Source organism: Dinoponera quadriceps, unplaced genomic scaffold (assembly GCF_001313825.1).
Source record: "Dinoponera quadriceps isolate SergipeBrazil2010 unplaced genomic scaffold, ASM131382v1 scaffold696, whole genome shotgun sequence".
NCBI lineage: Eukaryota > Metazoa > Arthropoda > Insecta > Hymenoptera > Formicidae > Dinoponera > Dinoponera quadriceps.
Genome location: NW_014554799.1, coordinates 1353193 through 1367092, shown reverse-complemented (window position 1 = coordinate 1367092; position 13900 = coordinate 1353193). Strand labels below are relative to the sequence as shown.

The 13900-nt window shown below is 47.2% G+C and overlaps 1 protein-coding gene across 11 annotated transcripts in view; it reads right to left on the bottom strand.

Moving 5' to 3' along the window:
- The window catches only part of LOC106741986 (disks large 1 tumor suppressor protein), a 541974-nt gene that overhangs the window by 225910 nt on the left and 302164 nt on the right, over positions 1-13900 (bottom strand). For all 11 annotated transcript variants that reach the window (XM_014614501.1, XM_014614504.1, XM_014614497.1 and 8 more), the window contains one exon: positions 3457-3558. In XM_014614501.1, the coding sequence (XP_014469987.1) occupies positions 3457-3558 (102 nt within the window). The remainder of the gene's footprint in view (positions 1-3456; positions 3559-13900) is intronic.

Here is a 13900-nt window from a genome sequence, read left to right as displayed (position 1 = left end):
TTTCGCAACGGCGAACGGTGCTGACGCTTCGATCACGACCGGATTAAACAAACTCGACGCGCTATTCTCGAGAGTTAATCAGGTTTCCCAAATCAAGTGCAATGCAATATACTGCGTAATCGCTTCGGGGACCGTCCATCCGGGCAGGTCCCAGTCTGCGCGAATTCGGCTCAAGCAGTCGGCTCGTTCGTAAACAAGCGGGCCGTGAAACGGCATCGATAATAACGGCATATTGATTTTCGGTACAACTTATAAACGGTCGCGGGTGGCGTCGCCGACACGCGACGACGACAGTTTCCCTGGCAGCGCGAACCACTTGGCCTGCCAATTAACGTTCACGAATCGCGCGGGAGCCGCGACTCGGAAGCGCCGATGGCCCGATGTAGGTGGTTTGATTTGACCGCTCGCTCTTCTCGGGCTATCCCGCTATCGAGATTTACCCGCTCTGCTGGGTTACTCTCGCGGGCGCAACAATACGCGAAATATCTTCGTGCCGGGTTAATTAACCGTCATGCGCAGGTCTACGCGCGGATCTTTTCACGGGCCCTCGTGGCCGTTTCATTCTGCGAATCGGACGTCCATTACGAGCACAATGCCGCGGCACAATGCCGCGCTTCGAGGGACCTTGGACTCGATGGGAAAAACGTGAGGAGATAATCGAGAATCGCGGATCGCGTTCTGAAACGAAGAATCGCGTGGTGGGAGCCGAGGCCTCGCCATAACGACAGCGAGAGGACGGGGAGGCGTAGATTTCCCGCCCGGGAAATTACAGTCTGCCGGTGACGTAAAGCGAATTAATCTCTACGTTTACAGTCAGCCCCAGGATGAGGGGATGCGCGTTTTCGGTAAGAAGCTCCGACGAACGAATGCCCTCTTCAACTTGAAGTGTTCAGCTAAGCTTCTTTCAAGGAGCGAGAGGGCTAGGGCAAGCGACTGCGCGATTCATATTAATGTAATTGCGAGCGCATCACACGGAAATAAGAAGGAAAAGCGGAGAAAAGAAGGAGAAACTGTCCCCACGACGGCCATGGTTGCGGAGAGACGTTGAGTGTGAATCGCACCGTTGGTCCTGATTAATTAGCTACTTAGCATAATCCACCCGATTGTCGTCCTAATCGCAATGCGGAGGCGGGAAGAGAAAACAAGAAAATTCGATTCCCCCATCTTACCGAAGGTAACAGGGGCGATGTTTTTAACGAACTGCCTGTATGTGCGACGTAATCACGTAGAATGCGATCGCTACGGCCGAACTCGTGTAATCGATCGAGTGAACAAATTTCACGAACTTCTGATTCTTGCCGATGGTATTACCGATAAAAATAATATTTGAACGATAGAGAGCCTCCGATGAAAATCATTTCGCGCCAGCTCGAAAATTGTTGACGGCACCGGGGTAAAAACCCAATTCATCGAGTATTCATTCGTCGGGATTTACGTACGTGGCGCACATATTCATTCTGGCTTTCCGCGGAACAGCGAGAGACGCTCGATAGATATGCATTAAATCGACATTTTTATTTTCACACTGAAAACGATTCGTCCGCCTGACTGCTACTCGAACGGACAAGTACGGTAACGGGAAGTACGGCACGACGAATAGATTTAAGTGGTAATAAAAATTCGGCCGCCGTGCCGTTGCCGTCACCGATGCCACCGTCGGCGCGCCGGATTTTTCAGTAGCGCGTTCCCGGCGCACATGTAAATGTTCCCGGAGTTACATTCGATTGCGCGGCGGAAATAAAATTTTTCGAACCGGCCATTTGATGTTATTCTCGTGCCGCGAGTTGGTATTACATTTCGATATTTATATAAAACACCGCGCGTTATTGTTGCGCTTCGGAATTCAACTCGCACAGCTGTTGGAACTTCCGTTATACTGATGCGTTACATATGCATTCGAACTACACGTCGTACAGCTACACGTTAGTGTAGCTAGTGAGTAAGAGAGTGAAAGAATAGAGTAGAATAGAGCGAGAAAGGGAGAGGGAGTGTGTTTTTCAATTCTAGGGCCCCGTTCTGTGAAAACTGGAAGAGTACAATTGCATTATAAGAATGGAATTAGTTCAAAAGTGAACAAAAAAATATATATTCTAAGATGAAAGTTTTTAAGACGTCTTATATATATGAGCATATGTACGTATACACACGCACCGAAATAGAGATAGAATATATATATATATATATATATAAACTGAACAGTAAAAAAGATAAATATAAATTCAGATCTATAAAAATGAAAAGAAAAAATAACAAGAGAGGAAAGAGAGGAGACACGCTTATAAGATATACTTCCCACGTGTCTCTGTCGAGCAATTAGGGTTGATGGCGAATATTTCAGAGCAACCATTACAGTTTAAGACTCTTATGAGAGTTTAAAACCAGCATTAGCGGCCCTTAAAGCTAGGCGCGTTCACGTTGAGATTCACCTCAGACTTGATGCTCAGACTCGCGCTGAATAAGACTAGTTACGAGACCGTATAAAGTGATTCCCTCGTCTCTCTTTATTAGTCTATTCGCCAGCTACGTGAAATCCGGCCCGTACGAACCCAAAATTAACCGGAGATGTGTCTTAAGTGGAAATAATTAAGCGAAGAGGAAACTTTGCGGACGCTACTTTAATTAAGCCGGTCAATGCATAAATGTTACGTACCGTTAATTATTATTACGTCCAACTTCCTCATTATTTCCCGCCCGAGATTTCATTCGATGTTTATCAACATAATTTCGCGACGAAGCGGAGAGCTTTGCGCAGATCGAGAGAAGGATTAAAGACTTACTAGATTCAATAGGATCTAAAGAAACGAGAAAGTCCGTCGATGCTCCCTCGGAAAGCGCGTTATCGATATGTGCGAGCAAACTCGCGAAATTAGTTTCAGGTTGTGAGCGAATTCTGAGTCGTGCCGCCACGAATCTTCCGAGTGGGTGAGTTGGTAAGCCAGGGATCTTCATCCAGGCGTATACTCAACTACAGAGAACACGCTTACCGTTGCGAGTGCACAGGCAATCATTATCAGTGACAAGTTCTCGCTGCACATTTTCTCACTTTCGCGCGCACCGATCGATACAACAAAGGGCTTCACCCACTCTCGCGAGTTCTACGGGACACACGGAACCGCTGACGTCGGTGATTCCGTGATCGTTCATTAATTAAAACACAGCTTTCAGCGACGGTGCCTCGAAGCAGAAAAACAACTCGCTTCGAAAGTGCATACCGTGTTTCACACTTGGTTAATGTTAAACACGTCGTTACATTTTTTAATCGTGTTACAGGTTTGTTACGAGGTCGTTTACTTCATTTTCCTGCGTGATTTTAACGAAACGAGTTTTAGTTCGGGAAGGAAAAAAGAAAAAGAGAGAGAGAGAAAGAGAGAGAGAGAGATAGAGAAAGAACTCGCGTTAGCCTGGCGTGTTTTCAAAAAACAGCAGTTTACTTTCACAATTTGCACGTTTACGAACCTGAGTCTCGTCTACGGGGCCTGGAACATCGGGACTGGCCGACCTGCGGCCATAAATGTTCGACAGAGTCTGGGTCAACGGCAAGGCGGAGGCTGGACCATCCTGAAACGATCACATCATCTGAAAAACATAGCGTCGTGTCTCGCCGACGTAGGAAATACGCGTCGCCGAATCGTTTCCGCTGCCGAATGGTTTTTTCGAACCTTCGTGATACGACCGAATTTATCGACCCAGCGCGGGAAAACGTGCTTTTCCCGTTCTTTAACAAGCAGCAAATATCGCGAACACGAAGAGTCACGCGAAAGTATCTCAAAACAATCATAATGGCAACTTCGGTTACGCACGGTCGGGGAAATTAATCCTTCGTATAATTCGTGGGCCATTTGAGGAATAATAAAAATTTGAATTGGCAGTAAAATTTGATTAAATCAACAATGAGACTTGAAATTTCTACTTAAGGAAATAGGTGATAAGGAAAATCGATACTTGTGTTGCAGTGGTTTTCGTCAATTACCCAGAAATTGTGAGCATGTAAAGTCACAAGTGTTTCCGAAATGATGCACGAATCACGGTGTTAGCGAAAAGTAATATTATAGATTTCCTTTTTCTGTAAGTATGAGTACTTTTTCTCATAACATAACGTATTTATGAAAGTAATGAAAGTAATGTCTATTAATATAAGAATTTTATTTTCTATTTACAAATAGCGCGAGGCTACAAAATAATAGTGAGACTGGTACATTGTAAGCAAGAAGAAGGTACTCGTTTTGCGATAGGAAAAATAATAAAAGGACTACAATCTGTTGCACGAGATGCGAGTAGCCAGTTTGCAGTGATTATCGTGTGCTGTTTTACCTAAATTACGTCGACTAATTAAATTGTTTTTCCATTTTGATGTTAATGTTAATTTATTATTAAATTATATTTATTTCATTTAAAATAAAACATTTTCCAGCTAAATGTGGAATTCACTTATTATTTCTTTCAAATACCGTTTTATTTCGGTGCTCGAAAATTTTCATTTGTCCAAATAATTATGTTTTTTAGTGAGCATTGTTAAACCTTTTTTTTTTCATGAAGAGCTGTCTTTTAAAAATATAAATCTACAGGGATTTCGTTTTCGTTCAACGCGTTCAAAAGTTACGAATTTTTTCCTTCAAGTAAAAAAATCGTATGTTTCCCTCCGTGTTTACCTAAAAGAAAAAAAAAGTTATAAACATTGAAAGTTAAACAATGTTTATAATAGAAATTAAGAGCCGAAAATAACGTCCAAATATCTTGTTCCGATTTGTTTTACTTATATATAGCGAGAGAAGTGGTTCCGTCTACAAGTGATCCGCGAGTCACATGGCGTTAGCGAAAAAAAAAACAGCGAATTGCACGGAGGTTTAATAACGTGAAAGTCCGCTGATAGCTCTCTCGTGGACTTCCGGATACGTCTAGATATAACAATTCAAGCGGGATCAAAGCGATAAAAACAAAATGAACTTATCCTGTATTTCGCCATTCGCGATTTTCCGACGCATTCGTATGATCCTGTTTTAGGTCTACATTCTGCGGATGTGCTTTCTGCTCTAACAAAGACTATCGGAACTGCTCAGTTATTCCGAATATCCGTGTTATAACAGCCGCAACGCAGACATCCCGCTCGAACATCAAACACTTGACATCTCAGGAGAGATGCGGCGAGGAGGAGAAGAGAGAGGTATCGGGTCTCTCTAAGCTGGCTCCGGTAGTTCGAATTCGGATCGATCTCGCGATGGAACGCGTTTCCTCGCGCGGACGAGGTGCACGGTAGGAAATAAAGTTGCGAGATGCAAGGTCAATTACGCGGTCAAGCCGAGCCGGGCCGAATGACTTCGGGCCACGTTGGCAGCGTGCTAAACGAGCCAAACGGAATTATTCATGGCGAACTTTCGATGCGCAGCTGCGTTTAACATCCAGAACGGCGCTTTATCTTTCTCGGCGGGCGGGAGCTCCCTTTATTAAATATGCATCGCGACTATCGTCCTCGGAATTCGTTTGTTCTTTCGGGGCGGCGGCGTCGTCGTCCGACACGTATCGACCCGACGCGCGACTCCCAACCGACCGCATTTTTTATTTACAGCGGCCGGCGGGATAACGAACGGCGCGTTCTCCGTTTTAAAACACGCGGCCTCGAGGCACACTTACAATTATTATACCACGACGATGAGCACGCAAGGAAACGTCCGGCATTTTCGAGAGAGATAGAGAAAGGAGAGAAGGACGCATCCCGGCGCTCGGGAATTTTTAATTATTCTCGTCGCTAGTTGAGCAATAATTAAATGGATTACTAATTAGCTAATTACATCGTCGATGCGCGAAAGAAAGCAATTGAGAGAGTAAACGCGAACGTTTTCGTGAAGTTTAAGAACGAGGTTACTTCGAAGTTGCGGGTGTACGAGATGCATACGCGAGATCTCGCGAAACTATTTTGAAACGGGTCTTGCGAATTGTTGAGCGGCCATTCAACAATTATGTCACATCATGAGAGGGGGGATCTATCATTTTGCGTGACAGTTTATGGCGGCAAGAAGTAGGGGGGAGGAGCAAAAGCCTTGAAACGTCACATTAAATGGCATCATTTGTAAATATGGATGTGCGTGGTTACCCACTTTGTTTGCATTCGTGACACATTTGGTTACATTCAGTGGGAATTTTTAAATTTTCGCATGGTTTTGTGTTAATAATCAAAATGTTAATTTTGTTCATACTTATTCTTTTGAAAACCCAACATTTGACACATCAAAATTATAAAATTATAAAATAAAGTAATGAATTTGACGTCAAATGCCCGAAAATTATTTCTATTTTAGGAAAAGGGTTGTAGCGCGCAGCCTAATAATTATTACCCGCGATCTGGTAATAAACTATTTTTTTAATTCTACGCGTCGGCTGGGAGAAGGAGGGTAATTCCACACGTCACGTGATATTGGAAGGGGACAAATACTTTGTGACGAAATCGTGACGAAGGGGAGGGAAATTGGAGATCTGAGATTGGATACTCGCGATTGTAGACTCGGGGAGTCAGGAAGGGGCGTGACGTTACTCCGAGGAAACGAACGCGCGCGTTCGACGTGCGGTATTTCTGGCATTAATAACGCCTTGTCCGAGCACGGCGCGCGGTATAAATAAAACTGCCGGACGTCTCGCGGAAATAGCGCGGCTTATATTCCCGCGTAGCGCCTCCAATATAGAGCGTATCAGATAAAATTGAAAAGTAACGCGTGCACTAATATTTTATGTCCCGCGGGCGCTTTCTCGTACGTCACGAAGTACATATGTGTGTGTGTGTGTAAAATGCCCGAGGCGAGTAGTTTTACTTTTGCCGAGCGAGAACGTACTATTTCGCTATCGCGCGCGCGGACTAACGTAAGTATCTCTTCGGCCGCGTCAAACTCCGCATCGTATATCCCTCAATATTTAAGAGGGACGCCGTAACGCTCGCCCATAATATTCACCGTCTCAGTTAGCTCTCGCGCACGCGATGCTGCTAAATTTCAAATTAGACGCACCACAGTCCTTCGCGCACCGCAACGTGCACCCACCGCCGCACGGGGAAGTACAGGGCGCGCTTCCGCTAACGAGTTGCAAAAATAGCCGCGCGGAATTGGTTTCCCGGGCCGAGCGGAACATCCATCGTACGAGCGCGCACGCTCGTGTTTCCGTTGTAATAAAATTTTTTCCCCCGCGCAGATTAATGCGATTATATCCCGGGCTCTTTTGCACGTCGGATTAATTTGTCGTTGTCGGGTAATGGAAAACAGCTCGGGGGGCAGGCTCGAAAGCGCGCGCCCTCAAAATTCGGCCCGCGGGAAGGAATTCGCGGAGATTAATTCGCGCGTGCACGCGCGCTCAACGTGAGCGCGCGCGCGTTCGTGACTCGCGTGTGAATTATAATGTACGCAAACGATAATGGCGGACCGAGTGCGTTCCCGATTATAACCGTCGGCTATTGCGTCCCGATTTTACGATCGCCGCAATATGCGCCGCGCCGATAATAGAGAATAATCCTCCGGCGGCGCGCGGACGTTCCACGGCTGAGCGACTGAAGCCGAATGGTATCACGCCCCGGCCGGCCGATGAAAATCTATACCGATACCGTCGATCATTATCGCGTCGCGTACCGGAAACTACCGCGTCGTTGTCGCTAAAAGCCAACCGTCCGCTGCACAATGACACANCCCCCCGCACGCAGTAAATCCCGCGCGCGGCCATGCGTCATATTTAATGCGTCATTTTAAAACCGGCGGGAGAAAAAAAGGCACGGGGAAACCGCGCGATTTTTCCGAAAGCGAAATGACCGGCTCAGTCGCGCCGATACTCGCCGACATTCCCTCCCTCCCTCTCTCTCTCTCTCTCGCGAAATTTATTTACATATTTCTCGCGCTCACCCGTTTGCCATTCACGGCCGCGCCGTGACGGAACAATTGATCGGACGCGACAATTTCTCAACGCGATGCGCACGGTGTCGTATCATCGTTCGAGCGTATCCGGTGCGTGATTTCGTAAGGCGCCGTTCGGCTCGCTGATATACGCGCACGCTCGTCGTTGCGACGCAAACATACGTCACGTCTGACCGTGACGCGGCGCAACCACTGGTGCCTCGACATGTCAGCCTACGTTCGGGCGACAACTGCGTGACAACAGCTGATGCGAGGCAGCGGAGTGCATTTACGAGGTATCGCGGGGATTATTCCGACGCCCTCGTGTAAGCGGCTACGTGAGAGATACGCGATTATGTGCGCATATATATATCCGTATGTACGCACGTAACGCGTCATATCCGGGAAATATCACGTTCGACGAGACCAGTCACGCTGAAAGAACACGCGAGCCCCGTAAATCGCGAAGTTTAGCGCGACAGTGGAGCCGTGAAATTTCACGTTTGCGCACGGCTCGTCCCGAGCGAACGGGCGACGTTTAGATGTCAATTAAAAACCGCGGCATTAGATTTGGCCGGCGCGAACGGTTGGTGGTTACGAATCGTAATAAATTAATTACCGATATAAATAGTGCAATTGATCGTAACGAGCATCACGGCGTATCGCATCGTCGCGCCCCGTATTGTTGCCGGACGACGGCCTGTTTGTGCATTTATTAATTCACACTGTTTTCGCATTATTAACACAAACAGCCGGTCGGTCAACAAATTTTCACTGCGAAAATAATTGCGCCAACGGCGCTTCCGTTTCGTACGGTGGCCGCGCGCGCGCGTTCACGAATCGCGCGCGCGCCCTCGTCTCCTCCCGCGGAATTAATGAAACGGTTTATTATTCAAACTTCATAAATTTCGCCAAATAAAATATTGAACCAAATTTTATTAAGCTCACACCACGCGCACTGCGTCCCTTATTAATTCCACACATAAAATTAACGCCACGGCTATCGAAACCTTTCGAGTTATTTTAATTTAGCCGGAACGGAGTCGGGAAATATAAAAAAATTCTATTTTCACGTAACGATTAAATATGTAACCCGTGGAATATTTAAAAAATATCTAAAAAGCATTTTCGACTTTTTCCGCGTTTTAACGTTCCCGACTAACCTCCGCCCGCGATTTTTCGGCCCGGAGAAGAGAAAAAAAATCGAGCACTGACAGGCTCAGCGGCGGTAACGTGGCCTGGCAGTAGTGACGGACAGAATTCGGCCGTAATAATAGCGCGGAGGCGGTGTACACGCAGAGACGGTAAGAAAATCACGGCTGCTCCGCAGTGCGACGCCGTCGGGTAAATGGTTAACAAAACTTAGCGCGAACCAATTAAAGTCTTTCACCAGATTCCGTTTCTCTCGCGGAGAGGTCCGACGTGCGCAGGTTCGCGCACGGTCGATCGTAACTACTGACACCTCGCCGCCGACCCGCCTCGGTCGGACCACAAAGCGACGGTATCCACTTGCCAATACCACGCCAAAGACAGCCGCGAATCCCGCGCGGTGCTCGATGAGAACGTGACACTCGGACGTGTCCGATAATCCACCGTCGTTGATTCCGCGTTGTCGTCCAACCGGAGAATTCTCTCTCTGCTCTCTCGCGACCGGTGTTCGAAATTTCACCCCGCAAGGCTGTGCAACACGCGTGCGAAGTTTTCGCGCAGCGCAAACGGCCGCGGGTGAATCTCTCTCTTCCCACGTACAGTCCCCGAATTGATGGGCGGGGAGAACGTGACGTGAGTGAATTCGATCGTTAGATCGGATATCTCTACGATCGAGAGGCATATCGGGACGGTGATAAGCGACGGTGGGAAATCGGGGAGTCGGTAATTACGAAGGCACGAGCTGCGCCGGAAGAAGTTAACTTGAGGGGATCCTCCCTCCTTTGGAGATGCGCTGTCCGACATTCTGCCGCAATCGGTGCGATCGTAAAACTCGGCCACGAGAGTCTGACGATCCGTGTGCGCGAAACCGCGCGATATCGTAAAACATTTGCTGAATTTTGTCAACCCCTTCGCCTGGCGCTGCCAATCACCCGACCCGTATTTCCCGCTCGGAGCGTTAGCTCGTCGCCGGGAAGGAAAGTAGATACTTCAGGCTTGCGCATTGCAGATACGAAGCACGTAGTCCATTCCCCCGAGGCAATGAGCGTATATATCGTGTTCGATAACGCGAAAACTTCGCCCGCGGCGGTCGGTGACTTTCGACAGGGGGAGGGAGATGGCACCCGCCGTTCGATGTTGCGCCTTGGCTTTCTCTCTCGGATATATCAATAACGCGGATTTTGTTGCCGATAACCCTCCGTCGCGTCGGCGCGTGGATTATCGCCGTTTGCTTGGATTTTTATAACGCGCTAAAGGACCATGCGAGCGAGCGCCTCGAGAAGCAAGGATTAATTCGACGTTCTCTCCTATTTGTTACTTTTTTCCCTTCTCCCGAGTTAATACAGAAAAGTCGAGAGAGCACTGGAAATATCCTGCAGCACACTCGCCTCTATCCTCCTGGACGTTTCCTCGTGAAATACCCGCCTGCATCGATTAGATTTACGCCGTACGCTGCCGCGGTACCGTGAATGTCATCCGGACCGCGTCAGATTCAATTCGCCAAAGTAGTTTCGGTAATTTCGAAAAGCGGCGTTTTGTCGGTCGCCGAATTCCCCAAAGCTTCCAATCTCCAATTTCGATTTCCCGAGTTAATTTCCCGCAAAGCTTTCCCGCTGCGTGCCGTAACTCCGCGTTATGATAAAAAAAATCTAGACATCTCGCCGCTTTTTAATTGCGCCGAATATTTACAATGCGCAAAAAGCAACATCCCAAGCCCAAGTTATACCGTGCGGCGCGGTTTCCAATTCCGTCCTGCAAAAATAATAGTCGAGTTACCAGGGATATTTTTTGAATTTTTTATCCGCGAAAGAGAAAAATATACTCGCGACCAAGAACTTCATCAATTTCTGCACTCGATAAAGAATAACGCTTGTGCGCGTTCTAATTTTTTTCCAGTTTAAGAAGGCAATCCGCGGTGTTGTATTTTAAAGGCGGCGTAAACGTCTTACAAGAGGTACCGCGGAAGGTGATAGAGACCTGAGATAGGAAACGACTCGATTGGCGGCACGTGATACATAGGACTCTGTAATTTTTGCTTAATGAAACGATAACATTCGTTCTGGAAAGGATTTATCGCAAAATATTTACCTCCTATATCTGGAAAAATACTATAACACCCCTCGTTGATAAGGCTGCATAAAAACGAAAGTAAATTCTCAATTCGGTATTTCCTTCAATTTATGCGTCGGTCTCATCGTATCTTAAATTCCTCCCATGATCTCCTTTAATTGAGAAGTCCGATGTGACAAAGTCTTTGTGTCGGGCGTACCAGCCGGTTTCAACCGTTTCAACGTCGGATTATTCTACTCAAAATACTTTTCAAGACTGTGGTGATGCTTCGGCACAAAGACCGTGCACCTTTCATTAGAGAACTCGATTGGGGCCGGTAGTTCTTCGCTTCCTACGAGCATCCGCATTTTCTATGCGTTCCGTCGTCGAGGATACCGCGAGAAAGCGAGACGGGAAGTTTCACGCTCGTTGTACTCGCCGATCCGGAAAGGAGGGCGAATTGGAAAAGCTTCCGACGCAGAAGTCTGCTTCTTTACCAAACCTTATTCTTACTTGTGATTAGTTGCAAAAGGATTCGCATGTATTCGCACGTGTCTTTACGTGTACGGAAAAGAAATAGGATCGTCGTAATCCTGAGGATACCGCATTTATCCTTATTACGAACATCTCGTTTGTGCATCTCGAGAAAAATCACGAACGTGTTAATTTTATTATGCAAAGAATGTAATAATATCGCTGTGTAAAAAATATCTCACTGAATTGCTTATTTCATTTCATTAAACGTTTGTTTCGTTAAATTTAATGAAAAACCGATCCGATTGCTTGTTACGTTGCTAAATGTAACTTTGAAAAATCACAAGTATTTTCCGATACGTCTCCCACGTCGCGGCTTACAAACGATAACGAAGCGTGTGTGTCGAATATCATAAATAAATGAAACAGAACACGCCTTCTCATCCATGTGGCGTCACGTTCTCTCACTCTATATTAAACCAACATTATTGGCGTCGGATAAGTGACGCACAAATCGAGGACTTTTTCCACAAATGGCGATATAAAATGGCCACGAATGGCCGTATAGGGCTCGCAGACCGTTTCATTTCGATCATCTAATACTCAGTACAGGAGCGATCGCTGCGATGAGATTTTTCGTATAACCTTGTGTCTCCGGACATAACTTGGCTATCGAACGACCGCATTCTCTCCCCGTAGGCGGCGGGCCGATAGTACACGTGGTGAAAGTACACGGCTTTACTCCGGCCGCCCGTTGGATACCGGAAACTAATTTCGTCGGGGTAGTTCCGGGAGGTTATCGTCGCGATGACGCCACGAAGGGTGGCGATAACAGTTTTATCGCGGCGTGAAAGGACGGGCGCGCGCGCCCGCTCGCGCGTTCCCGGCGAACCGGATGGAATGAAATATCGTTTCTTTAGCGGGAAGTTCCACTCCACCTGAGAGGAACGTAATGCCGGGATATTGCTCCATTCGTATCATCGATGCTATTATTTAACTGTTCCTCGCGATGGCAGACGGAATTACGCGTAAGCGCCTCGTCGATCAAATTTTCTATTCGCTCGCCTCCCGCGGATCGTTCCCGTTTAAATGGACAGAGAAATTCTCATGGCGCTGATGCAGATATTATGCCTGATGATCGTTGAAATTTTGGAATATTTCCTGCTGAACGTAATCGTGAAGAATACCATTCCTTTTTCTCTTCTCTCTCTCTCTCTCTCTCTCTCTTGTTCGTTTTGTTAAATTATAATATTGCGAGTCTTTCTGTAACCAGGGAAAAAGATAGGTCAGCGAAAAATAGTACAAACTGGATTGAAGAACTTTCCGGGATTTCACAAGTAAACTCCCACTCTGTGTGGAAACATCGCGATGTTCCAACGCAGCGGTGACAGTTTCAGTCACGTCGTGGAGCAAACGACATGTTGAGCAAACACGACAAGCCGACTCTCTCCCCCGGCTGGGAGAATAATAGCCCGAGAATTTTAATTAACGCACGGCAGGCATTATTGACAAACGGAATTCTCGTCAGCGCGACGCGATATAAAAGACGACAGACAGGTCGATCGCGGAAACCTGGAAAGTCCATGTCATTAGAGAGGATAGGTTGGGCGCGCGGGCACTATCTCTCTTTCTCTATCTTTTCACAGCGAGCGCCGTATTATTCGAGGCGCTTTAATAGGCCGTAAAAGCGAGATTCGGCCGTTAAAGATACCACCCGCGGTGCTCAACGATAACGCGATAACAAGGCGCGAGCCTTTGGAAAGTCGCGCGGAACGAGAGTGCGCGCACAGGGCTAAGGCCATTGAATATGGGGCTTAATAAAAGCACGCATAAATATCGGAGGTCTAATACCGGCCGCGCGGGCAACCAGCTGGTAGCTGATAATGAGGTCGTTATTTTACGGAATATATATATATATATATATATATATATATGTGTGTGTGTGTGTGTGTTACACTCCGCGCGCCGCGCCCCGTAGCTTTTCTCCTCTTAAGTCGCCGTAATAACTCCCCGCCAGCAATGGAGTGAGTCCCTTTTCACGCCGCTCCTCCTCTGTTCTTAATGATATATATCCAGCTAGCTTGCTATAATTACGCCCTCGTGGGACAACCAGCTTTTCGCGTGGCCGCAGCTCGGCGGGCGAAGTAATGCGCGCGTGAAAAATGGAGGCACTCGAACGCAACAATTTGGAGATTGCCGGCTAAAACGGGAACGGGGGCGACGTAGAGGATACGAGAGCGTATGCTCATTCGGCGGAACGACCGACGTTTCCCCCGGAGACGCGCACGGACAAAGCTAAAACGCAAAGAACATCGCGCGGCACGAGTGTATTACACCGGAAATTTCAATGTCCGGATAAGTTAAAC